The 21,990-nt window shown below is 28.0% G+C and overlaps 1 protein-coding gene across 1 annotated transcript; it reads left to right on the top strand.

Moving 5' to 3' along the window:
- Positions 1-970: 970 nt before the first annotated feature.
- On the top strand, positions 971-18,497 carry LOC129964275 (hornerin-like). Its single transcript, XM_056079027.1, has 8 exons — positions 971-1,038; positions 5,898-6,147; positions 7,161-8,235; positions 9,965-10,393; positions 11,338-11,602; positions 13,645-13,845; positions 15,496-15,747; positions 16,989-18,497. The coding sequence occupies exons 1-8, from the start codon at positions 1,009-1,011 to the stop codon at positions 17,427-17,429; spliced, it is 2,943 nt and encodes a 980-aa protein (XP_055935002.1). The 5' UTR covers positions 971-1,008; the 3' UTR covers positions 17,430-18,497.
- The last annotated feature ends 3,493 nt before the right edge of the window (positions 18,498-21,990 follow it).

Raw genomic sequence — 21,990 nt, 5'->3', positions numbered from 1 at the left:
GTACCCAAAGGGTTAAAGGTTGTAAAAATGCAAAAATTTTACAAAAGCAATAGAAGAGAGCCATGATTGAAACTGATAAACAAAATTAAGTGTTTGATACAAAAAAGGTGAAAGTCTCTGTTTCAAAGAAACAACATTATCTTTTGATAAAAAAAAAGAAAGTAAAGCGAGAAATAGAATACTTTTATAAAAATTAATAAAAACTTCTTAGCTATATTTGAATCAAAATACTATGAAGAAAATCTTATCTTTCAGGTAAAAAAAATAATTAAATGCTTTAATTAGAAATGAGATATCACAATTTTCCTACAAGATTTTGCTAGTATTTCCATAATATCATATAAATAACTTTTACGATCAGTTTATGAACAGTTGTTTATGCTTTATATCAACTCTAAAGAAAACAACAAAACATTTATAGAATAAAAAAACGGTTTGAAATGCTTAATCTGTAAATAGGAGAAAGTTTTTCTTTAAGTCCGAAAGGAGGAACTGAGAGATGGTTATCTTTAACCACAGAAAAAAAATGTATAAAAAATAATTCCTGGGAAACAGATGAACGAATAATGGAAAAGGGGAAAAGGAACTATTAATTATGTTCCTTTCGATGCTACAATTTGATAAAAGTGAGAGTGCTGATCGACTATTATTTTTCACCCCATGTAATCCATCCTAACGGCGACAATCACCTGCTCGAATCAAGAGAGATGCGACGGTGGGAAAAATAAAAATAAAAAAGGAAGAAGAAAATAGAATGAAATGTTTTCAAAAATAGAGCAAAGAAAGTAAACCGAAAAAAGAAAATAGAATGGAATGGAACTTAATTCCGAGAGGAAAAGATGTTTTGTTGCCTTAGATCATCTGCCCGCTGGCGATTGGTAGCCAACTGTGATTCTAATAGTGTCCCAGATTGGCGATATCCTGCCAAGCTTGGCGGACAATGAACTATATTAAATAGCCGTGTGTTGAAGTAATAGCCTCAATTGATACAAACGAACGTAAAGGATTATGTCATTACCGGAGAGATATTCTTGCAAGGTAAGCTCTATTCTTTCAAGTGAAATCGAAACGTCTGCGTGCGCTTAGAGACTTGAAGTTTTGAAAAACTTAATGAGATATATTAAAGTTTACTAATAGAAAGTTTATTAACTAATAAACTTGAAGAAAAAATTATTTTTTATAGAAAGAAAAGTTTTAAGAATTTGTTAACGTTATGATATATAATTTTTTTTTACTAAGAATCGAAAAGAATAATCTTCCTAAGCAAATACGCTCAATTTTTCTTACCAAGAGAAAAGAAGTTATTTTTTAAATAATATTTTTTGTGTAAATGAAAATTTTTATACATATCTGTATATGAAATAACGCCATTTCGTTAGTTTTTCAATATGCTTGAATTTTTATTTTAAAAGCAGAGGACTAAAATTTTCTTTGTTTATAATAATTGAATAAAAATGCTTATGGAAGATTAATGTTTTCAATTCTTTTAATTAGAAATAATACGATTTATTTTTATTATTGAATGATCTATTATTTTTTTAAAATCTCATTATTTGTTCAAATTTACCATTTTTATTTATTTAGATTTTATTAGTGAAAGCACTAATTATTTGGTGTAACATTGCATTTTTTTGTAACAACATTAATATCATGTATTTAAAATTAATAAATAACAAATTCTTTTAAATCAGATACCTAATATATAGCCATATTATTTTATCGTAGTTTAATATGATTTTGTCATAAGTTTTATACATTGAACCGTAAATTACTAAAACGATGATAATATCTTCAAAGATTAAATTTTTTTCTTGCACACTTTATATTAAAGATTGTTTATACTATATTTTATGTAATAGAATGAGATTTATGAAAAACCATGGAATTTCTACTATTAAACTGTAATTTGTTTATTTTTCTCATTTGAAAATAACATTTTCGATATATTAATAAAAAAAAAGGCGAGCACACTTTTTTATGAAGATCCTAGATTTAGCTTTCGTGAATAATATAGAAATATTTTGTGAAAGGAATAAACAGAAATTTCTATGGAACATTTAAGTCATTTTAAAACTCAAGAATTTTTCGATATCTTCATAAATCACAGTTTTACTATAGAAGCAATGTCTTCAATTTTAATTTAAATTCTAGGGTGCATATTATGTATATACATAAGAAAAATGAGTAATTCATTGGAATGATGCAATCAAACCTGACGAATTCAATACTAAAACATTGCCGTATTATGATGTTTTGCATATAATATTAAATTATTAATTTAATCAAAATATGCGCGATTTTTAAATAGAAAAAATATTTGAAAAAGAAAATTAAAAAAAGCTATCAAACATGATAAAAAAATTACTTTCTCTATGATATAGCGTCGGTGCTATATTTTGCCTTATGGATACGTTCTTCAAATATCATTTTTTAAAAAATCTTTCACAAACATAGATCTGATATAAAAATAAATGAATGATAAATGAACCGGGTCACATCTCGTCAGTGTGGTATGGAAGTTTAAAGAAGGTGCGCCAGCTAAGTATCACTTCATTTATTTATGTTTCAAAATAAAACATTTGTTCTAAATCGGTTTTTTTTTTCATTCTCGAGATAATTTTATCCTTATTTTAATTTGTATCCACTAAATCCATCGGCCAAAAATTCATACAGATTAGCTGGAAAGATAGAAATAATTTCCAGCAGCCAAACCGATCGCAGCAAGAACGGTGTTAATTTAACCAATTTTTTTCTACGGCAAATTTAAAGTTGCTTAGTCATGTGATTAAGTTCGAGATATATTTTTTGAAGAATGCTATAAATACTTGTTTTGGAATTTTTACATAAAATGAATTGAAAAAACACCAATGGATAAAAAAATGTACCAGTTAAAGCCAATATGTAAGCAATTTTGGAGATTTTTTTTTTTTTTTTTTTTTTTTTGCTAAGGAATATAAAGCAAAAATATTTCTATTAACAAGTTTATGAAATGATTTGCTTAAATTTTTGTTGATATCTTAAGAAATACATTACCTTGTCCTTGAATTAAGAAAATGGTCATATTTCTATCGAAAATTTAAATATTGGCATTAAATAACATGAAGTTTTAATTTTTTTTTGTTTTGGGAAGAACTAAAACGAATGCAAAATATTTTTAAAAGAATATATAACTTATTCTGTAGTTTAAAAATTGCAGAAAATATTAAGAAATTATTGTATTAAATTTAATTAATAAATTTGCACTAAATTTTAATTTGAGGGGTTTTTTTGTAAAAAGTCTTTACTAAAATATGAAATTTGTGAAAAGAGTGCTTAAACAGGCAAAATAGTATTAAAATCTGTATTACGTAAAAAAAAATCAATATAATTTTCCTCAGAATTAACTTGGGAACAATATTCAAACGGGTATAAAGAAAAAAATTCAGAAATTAAGAATACTAAATATAAAAATTCTTGATATTTCCAAAATTCGACTTTTTAATGCATTCTTCTACCGGCAGTTTATCATCTTTAAAATTCTTATGCTACGAATTTTACTTTCTTACATACGAATTATAAAGTATTGTTAAGTTAGTATTGTAAGCTTCAAAAAATTCGAGATCTTGACAAGGCTCAGCGTTTTGGACTTATCTGAATTTGATAAACACATTTTTGGCAATATAACTGTCTCTGAACTAAATAACTCAGAACCGCTTTGAGTTTGGTGGATTTAATTTGGTATATGGTGCGTTTATTCCAAATTTGTAAATCTCGTGATTTTTAGTGAAATTCTACAATGTGAGTTTGTTTTTCCAGTTGTCCGAATATAAATTAGCACAATAACTACAAGACTAAAAGAACTAAATGGATGAAATTTGGTGCATAAATTTATCATCAAAATTGTGGATGATATGTATGAAATTTTAAACAAATATAATGGATAACGTCTGTCGATCCAGACTTTTGCATGCATGTAAACACAACTCATAAATGAATGAAATTCAGTATGTGATCTTGTTATTTCAATTACCGTTCTGAGTCAAATTTTGGTTCTGCCAAAAAGTGTCTAAAATACACATTCGTTTTTCTTGTACTTTTGTATTTACAACATCCCATAAAAAAATCGATCAAAAAAAGTTGCTAAAGATTGTATTCTAAAGAGATGATTCTTAATTATTATTTGCTGATGTCATTCATGTAAGATATTCGCGGCCTTATCTAAGGTGCGCCCTTTTATGCGGAGGGGAGGGCAGATAATATCTTTGCAAGAGAGTAAGCGAGAAAGTTTCGTGGAGACCACTCCCACCGAGTTTCTGCTTGTTTGATGCATTCTAAGCAGGTAAATAAACAAATCCATAATAATGACATCAAGACAACTATTACACAACTTGACAATGTAGTGATGCTGAGAAGTTAATGGAATTAAGCTGTAGTAATTTTACATTTCTTTTGGTTTGTTTGTTTGCTTATCTTTTTGATTATAATTTATTTTACACAAAAACGAAAGAATTCATGAAAAGAGACGAAATGTATTAAAGGAATATGACAAAACCTTTATAAAGCAGTTTTAAAAATTGTAATTGATGTCATTATGACCTAAACCTGATGTAGCATTACTATTTGCTTTAAAAAATTTTTTTTCTACAAACATTTGAATGCTAATTGTTTTAAATGAACTTGGTAATGGACAATGCTGCTTTTCATCCAAACATTTTTTGGGTTCATACGATTTATTTTGTACCTCTGTGCGTGAAAAATGAGTTATGGACAGACGTACTCACCCATGAAGTGAAGATCGATTGACGAGCAGGACAAAAAACCAATGAGATGGAACATTGAGATGTTGGCAAGATGGCTGACCGAGAGAGAAAGAGAGAACAAAAAAAGAAAGTCGCTTGTCTTTATTGCTTGAGGATATTGATTAAGAATATGCCCAAAAGAATTATTTTAAAACTAAATATTTAGTTTAAGTGCTTTGCTTTTTCCTTGATCGTAAATTATTGGCCATCTATGAAATTAATACAGTAGTTTTTTTAAATTATTTCCTTACTAAATATCATTTTGTGGTTGAGGAAATCTTTAAACAGAAATAGTAAAGATAGAAACTAAATTTTAAATAGGATGTAAGTATTCATCTTTGTTAAAATAATTCGCCTACCTACATATTTACCAATCATCCTCAAACAAATCTTTTGAACGATTATAACATATTTTAAACATGGCTTATACTTTATAAGTATTCTAAGCTATTTATTAGGAATCCAACTGTAGTTGTTTTTAAGATGCCCTTTCAAAGAGCAGGTTTAATTTAATCCCACATTATGTGATTAACTACTTTTACTCATATACTAATTATTCTAAAGCAAATATTTTATATGCATTTACTATGTGTAATATGCAATTCCATTATATATTTTTAACATGTTATTTTTTTAATATGTTTACTAAGCCATTTATTAGAGAAGATAAAGTATGTTTATATGCAAAGTATATTAGTTGAAGCTGAATTAGTTTACCTTTAAATCTTTGTAATGAAAAATTTAGAAGACTTCAACCGAGAAGAATATGTGAGGCTACGCTTGTTCAAAGGTGAACTACGAGGCGAACTACGCTTGTTCAAAGGTGAACTACGAGGCGAACTACGCTTGTTCAAAGGTGAATTAAAATCACAGAAAGTTACAAAACACGACGAGACAAAGAAGGAATCCTCCTAATTTTCGCGTGGTTGGGTGGGCCATAAAAGAGAAGATTCACAACTCGTTAAATTAAAGTAGATTTTATATTTGTATTAAAACAGAAGGTGTTTAATTGTCGAAATGGTTCTATTAAACTTTTAATTCCTATACCGAGATTTTACCATTAATCTTCCAAAATCCCCCATTATAAGTCGAAATCTTATATGAAAACTTTTGTTTTAGCTCCTGGTGCTTCTGTACCTGAGTGCATGCATCATAGCGGTTGCTAAGGCAGGAACGAATGAAACATCAACGACCACAACGACCGCCAAACCTGAAGCTTCCTTGCCAGAAGCAGAATCTTCTCTTGTTGAGACTTCAGTCAATTTGGAAGGACAAGAGACTAGAACAAAATCTGCAAGCCATGGGTACTCAGAGAGCGGCAAAAGCTATCTACCTCAGGAAAGCATCTATCATAGCTATCCTCATGAAGGTAATGTTTCTCTCAACTTTATTTTGAATATTTTTTCAGGTTAGATTGGAGATAAAGAAAGGGTATTAATTTCTGATAATATTCCAATTTTTTGTATTTCAGAATGGATGTAGTTAATATGAACGGACAATTATTTTAAAGATTTCATCCTTTTGAGATAAAATAGATATGAGAAACTACTATAAAATAATGAAAATTGGTAACATTTATCTCTGTACCTGTTCTTTAAATCCATGATTGGAAACTTTTATATCAAGAAAAAAAAAAAAAAATGAAAATCCATTTATTAAGACCAGCAAATACAAAAATCAAATTGCTATAACTACTCAATAAAATTTATTGAGACGTAGAATTTATTGAATTACTTAAAAATAAATCAGGAAGAAAAAAATAAAGAAATAAATCAGGAAATAGAAATTGCTAAAAGTTTGAGTTTAATCCACAAAAAGTTTATTTCTGGTGCAAAACAAACAAATAAGAAAAAAAATCTTGAAGTGATTTTGAGAAAAAGAACTTAGGTAATATAGGTTTAATCCACAAGAATTTGGCAACTTGAAAGCCTTTAATTTCTATTCAGAAAATCTAGCAAAGTTTTAATAGAATTTAATAGACTTCATTACATAAATCGGCAGGTTCATAAAATTAACCAAAATTGCGGTGCATCAAGAAACAAAAGATACAAGAACAGATATGCATACATGATTTCACTAATTTTCACGCATAGTTCCCGTTATAAGTGCAACGAAAATATATTGAATTAATTGAAGAATATCATATTTGTGGTTTTCATAAGTCTTTAATTTTTTGCATGAAGTAAATAAAATTTTTTTTATTATAACATTACAAGATAGAGTTTTTAAGAGATTAAAATATTTCTAAAGATTAACGGAATACTTCTCAATTTTATAGAAATAAGATTATGAAATTTTTTAACAAACATTTAAACATAATATTTTATAACATTTTAAGAAAAGTCCATAAGAATTCTTTATACATATACTTTCTTATTTTAGAGCAAGTATATGAATATGGTAAAAGAATAGCTGGCCCATATAAAGGAAATATCGATAGTATATATCACGCTCAACAAGAGCAGGCCCATTATCCACAATCTGAGTACATAGATTCTCATCGCCATTACGAGCAACAACAACTTGATGATTATGGCCATTCATCTGGCAAAGGAATTGGATATCAACAGGTGAAAATTCATGATGACTCGTATGGAAAAGAACACCTCGATGATTATGGCCATTCAAGTGGAAAAGGAACTCCATACCAGCAAGTAAAAGTCCAAGCTGACTCCTACGGAAAGGATGACTATGGTCATTCAGATGGCAAAGGAATTGCCTACTCACAGGTAAAAATTCAAGGAGATTCTTACGGAAAAAAATTTGATGACTATGGCCATTCAATTGACAAAGGAACTCCGTATCCACATGGAAAGAGTCAAGATGATTCTTATGGAAAAGAACATGTGGACGACTATGGTCATTCCAGTGGAAAGGGAATTTCATACCAACATGCAAAGATCCAAGATGATTCTTATGGAAAAGAGCATTTAGATGACTATGGACATTCAAGCGGAAAAGGAACTCCATACCAACAAGAACATTTGGATGACTATGGCCATTCAAGTGGAAAAGGCTCTCAATATCAACAAGAACATTTAGATGACTATGGCCATTCAAGCGGAAAAGGAACTCCATACCAACAAGAACATTTAGATGACTATGGACATTCAAGCGGAAAAGGAACTCCATACCAACAAGAACATTTAGATGCCTATGGCCATTCAAGCGGAAAAGGAACTCCGTACCAACAGGTAAAGATCCAAGCTGATTCATATGGAAAGGAAGATTATGGTAAGCACGGAAAATCATACAGCAACCACAAGTCCGTCGATGATACCAAAGCGCCTTATTTAAAATATTCTTATGAAGTACCAAAGAAACAATACGTATCTGGTGATCACTATGACGTTAAAGATTATGGCGGATCAGTAGGCTATGGTTCTGAAGATAATGGTTATCATGGAAAGAGTCACGATGAAGGTGCTTATGGTAAAGGAGGATCCAAAGGATACAGGTAATTTAAATTTTATATTGTTACAATTTCATTTGTTTTTACATTTCTATGATATAACTACCTTAAATGGGGTTTTAGAAGGATTTTAATATGGAAAAGAAAAGGCAATGAAAAGAACAAGCTCGAATGTTTTTAGAGAGAGATGATGGAAGAAAAGAAAGAAAACGTAATTCTACAACGATCTGATTGGTCATTTCCCTAAAAGTAGTTTGTAGTTTAATGAGTTAATCTTAAAAATATCAGCATTATCTTGACATCTAATATTTTGAAGGCAAATCTAAATGTAATAATAAATAGTGAGCATGTAGCATTTTTTGAAAAAATAAAAATGGAAGCAATTATCTTCAAACAAGTTGTGTTAAAATATTCGAGGGAATATTTTAACACAATAATTTTCTTTACTCTTATTTCCAGGGAAAGTTAATAATTTAAGACATTGACATCATTTTCACAATTTTATCATTACCTTTTGTTCTGTTAAGACGATGTAATTTGATATGATGGGCGGAAAGTAGATTTTTGGGGGTGTAAAATCCATAGGTTACTAGTTAAAGCTTGTTACATTCGATACTGTTTTGAAAACTTGAATTAACTTGAAATATGAATTAAAAATAATGGCAATTTTTCTGCATGATAAATGCTTTGTTTAACCAAATCTTTGTTTGTTAAAATTAAAATATATTACTTTAAATTATTCAAGTTATTTTAGTCTTTTGAGATATTTTTATGCCCTATATAATTTAAATAATAGAGGTTTGAATATAATTTGAGACAAATGTCTGAACCCAATGTGAGAGACAAATATGAAAATTTTGCTTATGCTTGGGGATTTTCAATAATTTCTTTCATGTTTTTCAATACATTATTACATTTTGGTAGCTTCTATCTCACGAAATTCAAAAAATAGTTAAAAAAATTCTTAGATTATTTAAGAGAAATCATATCTTAGATATCTCTTTTTTTGATAAAAGGATTTATGTGTCTAATTATTCTCAAAGAGGAAGAGTCATGAGATTGAGCACCAATCACCTTTTTGTGAATTTCTCATTGAAAATTGTTTCAAGTGATGGTAGCATTCTGAAAAAGTTCGAGCCTTTTGCACAGCATCCTGATTAAAATATAATGGTTAATATTAAAAAATGTAGCATACATTTTTCTGAAATGTTTTGAAAAAGCAGCAAAATCTTAAAATATTAATTTTTTGGGTTAGTTCTTAGTTCACTTTGGTAAAACTACATCCTTTAGCATGGATTTTTACAACTATTATTTCCGTTTTACTTGAATATTTAAACATATAAGAAATGATGAAACGATGAAAGAAAAGTTCAAACAATTCTTTCCATGGCTTTAGTCTTTGGTTGAAAAATACTCTACCATTTCGAATTGAAATTGTTAAAAAGTTTAAAACAAATTAAATCTAAAATGAAATGGATGCAGCGATGCAAAGTTTGGAACTATTTACGAAACTAACATTCTATGAATTTAGAACCCAATACTGTAAGTTATATCTATTCAGTGCTTCAAAATTGAACCAACTCCAATTCATTGCACAACAGATTATTTGCATTGAAATAATATTTTTGGAACAATGTAGCATTAGAATTCTTTTTGTAATGTTTTCCCAAAACAGTGATTACAAAAATGTGTGTATTGGTTTCCTATTGAATAATTTTGTTCAAAAAATTTTCATGTTTGTTATCAAGTATAAATTTACTTATAATTTTCTTAGCAATCATGAATCAAAATCTAATGACTACAGTTCTGGAGGACATGATTACTCATCAGGTGGAAAGGTCAGTCACTTCCCTGTGATTCCAAAAGAATCCGGTTACGTTGCAGGGGGCCATAATGAACCAGAATATCTGCACCAATCTCCTAAAGGGTCTGTATATCAGCATGAAGCAGGATACCATTCCGAATCGGGATCATCCGTTGGAATTCCCCATTCTGAAATCAAGCAAGAAAAGGTGGCCGTTTTCATAAAGCAAATCGGTCATTCGAAAGATGGCCATGAATACGGAAAGAAGCATGGAGAAAGACATGGTTATCTTTTGCTCCCTGTAGTACCTGGAAAAGCTGATGACAAAATCAAAATCGAAACAACAGGTGGTTATGGCGGACTTGATTACAAGAGTATTGCTCAAGATTATGTACAAAAGTAAGTTTCATTGCATTCTAAATATGGCTTGTATAAAATTTGACAATATAATCGTTTCATGACGACGTGACATGTGGCAGGTACCTGTGCCATTGTATTCCACTGTGTTATTTTGAACTGCTTATTTTAGGACCCAGAGACAATCACTTATGGACGATTTTACTCCATAAAAGGGTGATGCACAATAAATAAGATGAGCATTCAGATCTTTATTGAGATATAACTTTCATTCCATTAGATGCATTTATTTCTTATTTTTTCATGTATCATTTAACTCGAAACATGTATTTATTCTTAATATGTTTAATTTAATTTTGGTACTATACTTGGTTGCTGTGCCATCTTCTTTTGTTGACAATTGGAGTTTATAGTATTGGTAAATGAAATGCAGGTATCTTCTCCATCTTACTTACAGCTCTTTTGGTAAAATCAACCCCTCCTGGAGCATACGCAAAAACGCGGGGGGGGGGGTTCTTTATCTGAGATTAGACAGTATTTGTTGATGTTAGTAGTAAGTACATTGCAACGCAGTGAAAGTCAACGTTAAATGTTGAATTATATGCATAGTTATATTTATTATAATAGCACCACCCCCCCCCCACACACAAAAAAAACGAATAAGTAAAAAGATAATTTCTAAAAGAAGTTGGACATTTTAAAAAAATGACATAATAAATAATTAATAAAGCAAATGAAATGATTCTCGACAATTACCTGGATTCCTTATAATTTATGCTCTCGTCATATATTTTTATTTTTCTATCTTTTTTGAAACTCCTTTTTCTAGTTATGTTTCTTTATGTGTCTGTAATGTTTTGAAATATATAAAATTCATTTTCTTTATACTGAATTGTATCATTAAAATACATGACATAAGAGTAGAAAGAATTGTGGAGAAAGATCTCTTAAATATAATTAATAATTTCTTTGTTTTACTTTTTTAGACCAATTTCTGAAAATGATGGAAAATATAGTTACTCATCTTATTTCAAAACCGGTGCAGCCGCCTATGGCACTAGTTCCGGTAAATCTGCCTATGATGGAAACTCTAAATCAGCATACGGAGGACATCCCAAATCTACTATAATTCCTCACGGAGGTCATGCAAAATCAGAAGTTTTCTCTTATGGAGGGGATTCAAAATCACATTACGATGAAAAAGAAAACTACAACCATGGTGGACACAGCTATGAACCTCAGTATGAAAAAGTGAGTACTGAATAGTTTCAGTATGAGCATGAAGAAGAGTTTTTACAAAATATTTTATAAAAGTTAAATTAGATTTTCTTAAATGTTTTAGAATCACATTTCTTTTCTGAATTAAACTAAACCCATTAACTCGTTTTTGTGTATTTTCTTAAAACACGGTACCCAATAGGGTATTTTTGCAAAATTTGGATTAAATTAAAAGATTTGATTTACTAACATTCAGATTCGAATGACTCATCTATCGAAAGATTGTTTAAATTGGGCTCTGTGAGAGACCCTATGAAAGATTTGCCATTTTCCTGAGCATGTGAAGATGCATAATCAGATGAAATGTCATCCAGGAAGTAAGGGCAAATCTAATGCAAGATGCATAAAATAGGGTATTTACTGATGTGTACAAAATAGGAAGTGTGTTATAAATATTATCATAAATAGCATTTTTTAATATTATTTATTAGCATGTAGCTCTTAAATACCCATTAGGTTTCCATTTAATTCAAATAACGATTTTGAAAAGTATTTTTTCTCCTTTGATATAAAAACTTTAGTGATTTATTTAAATTAAATTAGAAATATTTGTGTTTTTACTCATACCTTAAGAGATTAAAAAAAATCTTGGATTTGTATATGAAAACATTCCAAAGATTAAAAAACTGCTAAGAACATTACAAAGACAAAAAAACCTCGGAAAAAATATTTCAAAGGCAGAAAAAAAACATTTCAAAGACGAAAAACATTTCAAAAGCGAAAAAAAAAATACCCTGCAAAAAAATTTCAAAGACAAAAAAAAAAAAAAAAAAAAAAAAGAAAAAAAAAAAAAATTCCAAAGACGGAAAGAAATAAAACATTTATTGAATGCAGTCATACATTCTGGCAACAACCATCATTTTATGGATTTTGTATTAAAAGCGTCAGAATAAATGTCACGACCAATTCTTATACTTTTCATTGTTGAAAACTAATGTGTATAATGTTGAATATGGCAATTGGAGTAATTTATAATAAAACAATTATTTTCAGACAAATATAGTACAAAATTTTTCCTGCAATGCTTTGAAAAACAACTGCGTCCACAAATATATAGTATGTTCACTCTAATCGTGGCTCATTTGTTACTTTCTAAACCGTAAACGATAGGCATATCATTCCAGTTGAAAAATTCTTTAAATGTTGTGAAAATTATATTTTAAGTTGATAATTGATCTTTATTACTTATTTTTTTTATGTTGCTAATTATTAAGTCAGTAGATAAGGCTAAAATAAATACGAAGTTCTAAAACTTCATGCTATCTATGGTTCTATCAGTCATATTTAACAAAAGGATTCTACACATTCTAACAAAAAGTACTTTTCTTCTTCGATATAAATGGAAGAAGTTAGGAAACTTTCATTTCTTTATTTCAGGTAAATCAACTATGGTTTTTTCAGATCTCATAAAAATAATCTAAAGTAATTTAAAGTTGTAAAATTTTAAGTTTTCTTTAAAGCTCAACAACATTTTATAAAATCTGACTAAAAATAACAATTAAAAAGATTAACTAGAATTAATTTTTTGTAAGTTAATTAAATAGGTATTCCATTAACAGTCCTTAAGGATATATTGAATACTCACTCAAATGTGAAAATTGCGGAAATTAAACTTGAAGAAAATATAACAAAATATATTGCAAAACTAATTCGTACTTCATTATGTCTTTATATTTTCTTTATAACATTTTAAAATTATCAACTATTTTATTACTCCTGAGTTTTCTAAAAAAATTGTCTGCTTTTAAAAATTTTATCAAATAACTTTTTTCGTTTAGCCAGAATTCCAGATTCTTGAATTTTACTACAAAAAATACAACCTTTTTAAACAAATGTGAAAAGGGAAATAAATTGTTTTTTTAGAAAGTCTGAAATTATTATTAATACTTTATAATATTGCATAACATTTATACATGCTGATAAGAGTAAACATTAAACCGATACAACATAAACGTGACTTATATTACGTTTCGATGAATTTTGGCTAATGTCATTCTCATTCTTCATACTTAAAGGAGAGTTCCTACGGACATGCCCCCGTTGCTCAATATCATAAAGAACCTCTGATCTACGAAGGCGGAAAGTCTTCTTCAGCTCATGTCAGTGATTATGGAATCAATGGTAACGCTAAATACATCAACGCTCAAGAATACGGTCATCAGAAATCTTATGGTAAAGGCGGCGAAACTTCCTATGAAGCTGCAATTCCACACAAAGTAAGTAAAACTTTAAAATTCTTTAAAAAAAGCACGCAAATGTAAAATGAAAATATTTTATAACTAGAATATATAGTTTAAGTCTTAGTTTAATTTCTTTTCAGTAACATAATGAAAACTATTATTTTTTTAATAGGAATTTCATAAATGTTGGAAAATTTTTTTAAAAAAATTATGATTTAGTGATTTTCTTATTTGGAAATAAAAGCGTTTAGTTATCATTAAAGATGAAAAGGAAATAATAAATTTCTTACAAATATAACCTTAAGAATTATTAATTTATAGTATCTGTCAAGTGGAATGCAACATAACCAGTTAAATTTAAAATTGATATTAAAATATATTATTAATAAGACATTAATTATACAAAATTATTTAATAATGATTCTAATAGGTCAGAGTACACATACATTGTACTCCTAATATTTTACAATTCACCGAATATGTATTCTTTTAAAAATTTATTTATTTATCAACTGGACCAAAAACATTTTTTTTAATCGAACTTCCTGCAACTTTTCTAGTCAAGTTTTGTTGGAAAATCTTATTTCTACTGAAATCAAATGGGAAAAATTACAATGAGCAGTTATTATTAGAATTTCAAACCAAAATGTTCAGAGATTTTAATTTATGTACCCAATTTCTGCTGAATTTCAAAAGTAAAATAATCTGTGTCATTAGCGAGGCATCGACTTTATAATTTAGCGGTTGGAATCTTTCATATTTTCATTTTTTTCATCTGCAATGTTGCATGTGGATACATCATTTCATATATACGTCACAGATGTTACTGATAATTTTCCAGGCTAAAGGAATAACCCCGTGACTTGCAGTTTAAAATAGTTTTTAAGAACAACTCTGGTTTTATTTTATGATGCGCTTACTCTTTTAAGATATGGTTCTCAAAATAATTGATACAATAGAGTAAATCAACCGTTTAAGGTCAATATCGAAGATTTTTTTTTTTTTTGCTCTTCTTTCATCAGTTATTTTCATTGTTCATATGATGATATCATATCTGAAAATTCCAGACCTGTCAACTTCTAATAATTCCCGATTTTTTTTATTCCTTTATGATCAAAGACAATCGTGTAAGTTCTTATATCCATATCTTCATTTCCAAAGGCTGGTTTGAAATTGATTATCCACTGAAAGGTCACTGAAGCAAACAACAGCGACATCTAGCTCGAGAGAGAGAGAATTTATGAAGCTTTGTGTCCCTAAATATCCCTTTCGCCGTCCTCTCCTGTCCGCGAAAGTTTCTGTTTTTCCTTAGTTTTTCGGCGTATTAGAAAAAAAAAAAAAAAAAAAAAAAAAAAAAAAACTTACCACAAATGTTTTTAAGTTTTAAAATGTATAAGAACGCTTGAACGGCCGCCCTGCAGAAGTTTCACTTGAACGCTCTAGACTCGTTACGAACGACGAAGAGATTAATAATATTTTGATTTACTAAATAAATAAAACCGAAAGAACTTCTCAGAAACGTATTTATTTTATGGAGGTTGTTAATAAAGACAGATTTCTATTTCAATTTTTAATTTACTGCCGGTTTTATATTGGAATTCATTTTTTGCTATTTCATAAAATATTAGTTAGTTTAGCAATTAAGAATTAAAACATTTAGACTAATATTGTTTTTTTTATTTAAAGGGTGCGTCATACGGCAAGGAAGGGCCATCAATTGATGTACACAGTTATTCTTCAGGGCATCCATCCTCTAAGGGATCCTATGATGGTATCACAGTTGTTAAATCATCTTCAGCAGGTTATGGAAAGCGACACAACAGTGGGCCAGTGAAAGGAAAAGGATACAGCCAGGGGCATGGCTACGAAAACCAGAAGAGTTACGGAGCTGAAGTTGTTTCTCCTTATGTTGCATCTTCGGGAGAAAAGTATTCTCAGGTAATATTTCATTAATTACCGGAAAAAATTTTGATGCTGATGAATCTATGTGCATATGTAATCACAGCCAGTAGCTTATAGCTAATATTATAATTATCTAATGCAAAGCACTACAAATAGAAATATATCTAATTTATCATTGTTTTATTTGGAGCAAAATTATTTTCAGTTTATTTTATATTACCAATCTTTCTAAACAATTGAAGAAACTTCAAGTTCAGAAAAGATGATAAATTCAATTAATTTTTAAAACTTTTTTTATTAGTGTTAAAAAAGTGGATTTTTTAAAATTTCAATTATTATTTATTTATAAATCTTTAATTTAGAAATTATTCTAATCAATATTATACAGCTTTGAAATCCCTTTTCTAGAATTAGCTGCTAAGTGTCGCATCTGGCATGAATCGATTAGTAAAGAACCCTGCTTTTAAAATATTATATCTTCATCAAAAATACTCAATTGTACAAAATTTCAAAATTCTAGCCCCTCAGAAGGCAAGTCAATAGTCAATTACAGTGTCCCATCCTTATAAATAAGAAACAAGCTAAATAAAATCAAAATATGTAAAAATATGAAATATTAACTAAATTTTTTTTCTTGAATTCATTTAATTTATATTAATTTATCTGTGCTGTTATTTATTATTTTGAAAGGTGACTTAAAAATCCTCTAAGAAATTTTTGATCCCACTTTAATGCAATAAAAAAATAGTGTCAAGTTTATAAAGCTTTAAAAAAGAATTCAAATTCTTCAAAAATTTTATCAGTATTTCTTTTTCTTGGTGGCAAAGTTTTAGCTGATCTGTTGTAGGAATAAGTCTCCGATAAAAATTCAGTTTACGTTAGCCACATTATACAAGATATGCATGTAAAAAGATCATAGAATTGCATCAATTGCAAATTACTTAATTTATTCTTTATTTCTTTGGAAGCATCTTTAAAAATTTCTGTGTTTTCTGATAAATAAATTTGACTAAATGAATTTTCATAACTAAACATTTCTGAAAATTGTCTGATATTCTCAAAATTTTATATGCTCGCAAATCAGTTACTTTCAGAAATAATCACTATTATTTCTGAAAATTGAATTACAGAAGAATCTTCAGAGTTTGCATGATATTACTTAAGCTATCATGACATGGTTAACTTTTTCTTTAATAATAAAGCTTTTCAAGTAAATGTTTTTGCAGCTGATAGTTACAAACTTCTTTGCCTTTCATCTTCTGAATTATTTTTTATAGCAAGGCAAAGGATTTCCAGCCGTAAGTTATGGATCCTTTACTCCAATAATCAACCCATACGGTAGTGTGGTTGACTTTTCTCGAAGTGCGAGCAAAAAGAGTGTCTCCAGTAAGAGTCATGGCAGTGGGTACAAAAGTGCTGGACTACAAGACGGCTATGGACATTCCAAGCAAAGTTCATCTTACAGAAGACCTAAATCTTTTGCTGTCATTTTACAGAGGGCTCATGGTGGACACAGTGACAGTTACGGATCTCCTTCATATTCTGCAAACATCAAGGGTGGCAGCAAAAGTTTGTCCCACGGCTACAGTGAACAAGGATTTAAACCTATTATACCAAAGCATGGTGGCATTTCCGAATATTATAACCTTCATTCCTATGGCAGTTCCCCAAGATACTCGGCCATACCTCATCCCAAAAGTTCCAGTAGGAAAAACTAAGAATGATGCATGTTTATAGAGCTTATTTTGCTATTCTCATAAAATGAGAAGCCTGAATGATCAAAATATCCCAATATATTTTTAAACAAAAAAAAATTTACAAAAAGGTTGAAATTTTTAAAATGCATTTTAATTAGATTAAAATGATCGTTCTACAGTTTTTATTTTTTGACGTAACAAGTTCTGAATTCGGAGGCAATTAAAGTTCCTACAGCCAAACATTTTTTAAAACGAATAGCAAATAATATTTAATAATCGCGTTTCAATAATTCAAAAAAATCTTTTATTAAATTTTGATATTTGTAAAGTTTTTTTTTGAAAAAAAAACCTTTTTGCTGTTTCAAGTTATACCCTTTTATTAAAATGTTAATGAAACAAACAATAATATTTTTGTAATTAACATTCTTAAGTTTTCACTTGTAAATGTATACTAAAAACACACTTTGGGTGTATGAATTGAATGCTAAAGTGTACAGTATAAAAAAATTCAAAAGTTATTTTTCATAAATCTATTCGATTCTATCTATATATGAAATAATTTAGAAATATTTCTTACTAATATTAACGTTTGATTCAGAAAATGTTCCTTTACATACTAAAATTACTCAAAAAATCTTAATTCTTTCCCTTTAAAATATCGGATAATATCTTTCAAAAAATTAAAATAATATTTAATTGAATAATGTAGATATGCTCTTTTCATAGAAAATATAGAAAGGATGAAATTTTTTATCTAATATTGTTGAACAATAAAATTTTAAAATCCCCAGGTATAACTTGAATTTAAGCTATTTTATTTGGGAAATATTAAATTAATTTGAATAATTACAAATGTTAATAATTTGTAAATGAAAGGTAACTAATTCTAAATTAGTTCTTTCTTTTTTTTGTAAAGATTTACATGTTTTAATGCTTAGAAATATTTGTACATAGCTGCTTGTTTAACTATTAAAAGCATTACTTTTTCTCTACTGAACTAGTCTAGTATTGCAACATGTAAATGAAATTTGTAAATAGTTTGTACTGTCTTATTGTTGTGCTGTATAAAATAAATGTTTTTGCATAGAATTTTGTTGCATATGTTTACATTCATTCTATTTTTTATTTTTTTTTGTTTTCATTTTATTCAATAAAATATCCCCAACTGTAATTAAACACAAGAAAAAATTTATCTACTCATAATTTCGGTCATCATTCAGTCGCAATGTTTTTTTTATTTTTGTATAAAGCAAATATAAAATATTTAATATGGAATAAAAATTGAAATAATTAGAATGAGTGAAAAGGATATCACAAACAAATCTTGGGATTCTAAATTTGCTTTCACTTATTGTCAAAATAGGACAAAGTTTATGGCCTATTTTCATTTATTTGACAACAATTTCAAGTACAGATAATTGTGCGAAATATTATTTTTCTATTCATGTTCGTTCACCAAAATGTAGACACGTATGCTTTTTAGACGTAATATAATACGGTCTTGTCACTGTGTTCGTAAAGTGTTCGCCAATCATTAAAATGCATGCTAATCTGCAGCTTTTAAACGAGAAAATGTACGTTTGATGAGTTATCGATTGGAAAAATTTTAGTATGGTAATAATTTATACCATTATTATGATTATAATGTAATTTTAACCTTGCGCCATGGATAAAAACTAGCTGGGAAACGACATTTTGCAGCAAGTAGTTGCTGTATTCAACTAATTTGACAGGAATTTCAGTTGTTGTGTTTTCATTGTTGTGCTCATAAAATAATACACTATATTATTTTATGAGTACAAAAACGTAGTGTATCTTATTGACAGATAATATAAATCAGTTTTTCTTTTACACTTTACCAGCAATTTAGCTATCAATATCAATGCTTTTTGATTGCGAAATTATTCATTATATGAAAATACATGTAAAAGATATATACTTATTTCTGGCGTGGAATGCAAATTGCACAACTCCAATATAAATGAACATTCATTTATTCTATATATCTTTAATCTACATTACTGTTGGACTTTTTAAAATTACTGTTTATTCGATATTTTGCTGCTTCTTTTATGAATTGAAATTGGATAACAGATATAATCATAGGAATATAAGGTAGGAATAAGAAGCAAATATAGTTATAGTAAAAGGGATATAATTATATTCTATATAGTTATAGGAGTAATTATTATATTTATACAATTTTGAGAGTAATTGTTCCATTGCATGTCTTTACGAAGTATTCACATTTGGGCCAGAAAATTTATATTAAGACGTTTAGATTACACATAAAAATGAATTAAATTGGCATTTATCCATCAAGTATATTAAATGGAGTAATAAAATCATCAAAAAAGAATTACAAATTGAAATAATACATCTAAATGTAATTTATCAAAAACAACATAATTTTTGATGATAGATATATGTGTAATTTTTGCATTCTTTCTTACATGTTTAAAATTCTTTTGAAAAGGATAAAAAATTATATGAATAACTTGGACAGAATTAGTTGGGAAATCACAATTGTTCCTATGATTGAGATCAAATAAAAAATGACAGCAAATGTTTTAAAAACAAGCCTTTTATAATCTTTTGTCTTCCTTTCAAGTATAAAATATTTTTTTAAAAAATAATTTAAGAATTAATTTTAGTCGAAATTTTATGCAATTTTTGTTAAAAGCAACTTTTGCACATTAGGAAAAATTCTTTTAAAACTCTTTTTTGGGAAATTTATTCATTTCAACATTCAAGTTAACTAAAATTTATTTTTTTAAATTTTATTTGATTCGATTCTACCCTTCATTTAATTTTTAAGCAAAAAAATAATTAATGGTAAATACAATATAAATTAATACTTCTTGAATTATTAAAATTATTTGAAAATTTTCATTTTCATTTCGTACTAAATGTATTAACAAATAATGGTTAGATGCCTGAATTTTTAAAATCATGTTTATGACTTTATACAATATAATAATAATTACAGTTACGGCCGATTAGTTTTATGAAATTTGAGATTTTTATAAAAAAAAATATTGAACACATAAAAAAGCATCCATAAATTCAAACAAACATAAATGACACTTTCTTGTTACGGAATATAGATTTCGTAATGCATTAAAGAGAAATAATTTGGTCAGTATGTAAGATTAAATAATTACAATTTTGTAAAGTATTTATTAGGAAAAAAAATTTCTATTTTGAGTAATTTCTTATATTCTGTAAGTAACATTACATGAACCAACGAGCAAAAATTTCTAACTTTCCATAAGGATAGAAATTATTCTCTAAATTTAAAAATAGGGACTGTTAATAAAATATTATAGCAATGGAAAGCATTTTTTTAAATTTTGCTTTCATATTTTTTTTGCCGACGATATTTTTCAACATGTTTTTGCATTAAAAAGCGTGAAAAAGGATAGAACGAGAAAAATAATGGAAATGTACGATCAGTTGCATTTGGATGCCAAATAAAATACTATAGACTTTTTGAAATTTGTTAATACGCTACGAAGAGCATCATTTCAGAGGAAAAAAAATTTGATGTAACGGATAAACTACTTGGAGGAATGAGCTGAAATTTTGTATACCTCGATGAAATGATCTTTTTTTTTCATTTTATGCTTAAATTAAAGTGTGCTGTAGTTTAAAAAACTTTGAATTTTAATTTCGAAAATTGTCTTTCGCATATTACTTTTTAATGATAATTGTATCTGCAAAATGTTTAGAATACCTTATATTTTCTTAGCAAAAGTAGCTGAGACCAATAACTATATTATTTTTTTAGATGTGAATAAGAATTCAAAATTTTATTTTCCCGTTAAAAAAGTCAACACTTTGTTAGCTCATGATTTAGAAACGACCTAGACTTAAGAAATTTGTTTTCCGGGAAGAAACCTATTCAATACATACAAGATTCATTATGAAATTTTTAATTCAAAAGTCTTTGCATATTACGTTAATTTCCTTCAGACGATCGTTTTTTTAAATGATTTTTACAACTAACGATGTCAGAATAAAGCTAAGTGGCTGTTAGTTTTTTTTTTCCGCGCCTCTCTTTTGAGTCTTTCAATTCAAATCAACACGCAAGATTTGTTATTATTCTGAAGATTGAAGCTTATCCATGAAGCTTTTTGAAATCAGATTTTCTCCGATATCAGTCAGATAGTTCCAATTGATATCGGTCAAATAGTTTCTGCATTCGTCTATAATTTCCAGGAATATTTTTCAGATGCAATCTGTGAAACCTTTCCAGTCTTTATAATCACTTTCCAAGGCATTTTGTATGTATTGGCTTAATAAATGTTTATCTTATGGGGATCAAATTTGTTTATAATTCACGTAATTTAGATGGCTGATTACAAAAAAGTTTTCAATTAAAAATTTTAGTTTATAATAATATCTGCCAATTAAAAATATATGTTACGAAAATACAAATTTAAATACATTAATTAAGTAAGGCTGCTAAAAAATCTACTTCTAAAATCTCTTTTAAACTTACAGTAATTGCTTTAAGAAAAGTGGGTCAACTGTCATTATGATAATAATCCACCACGAAAAAAAATCGATTATCAGGGGT

Source organism: Argiope bruennichi, chromosome 3, assembly GCF_947563725.1.
Source record: "Argiope bruennichi chromosome 3, qqArgBrue1.1, whole genome shotgun sequence".
Taxonomy (NCBI): Eukaryota; Metazoa; Arthropoda; class Arachnida; order Araneae; family Araneidae; genus Argiope; species Argiope bruennichi.
The sequence above is the reverse complement of the archived record's forward strand: the minus strand, read 5'-3'. Positions and strand labels throughout refer to the sequence as shown.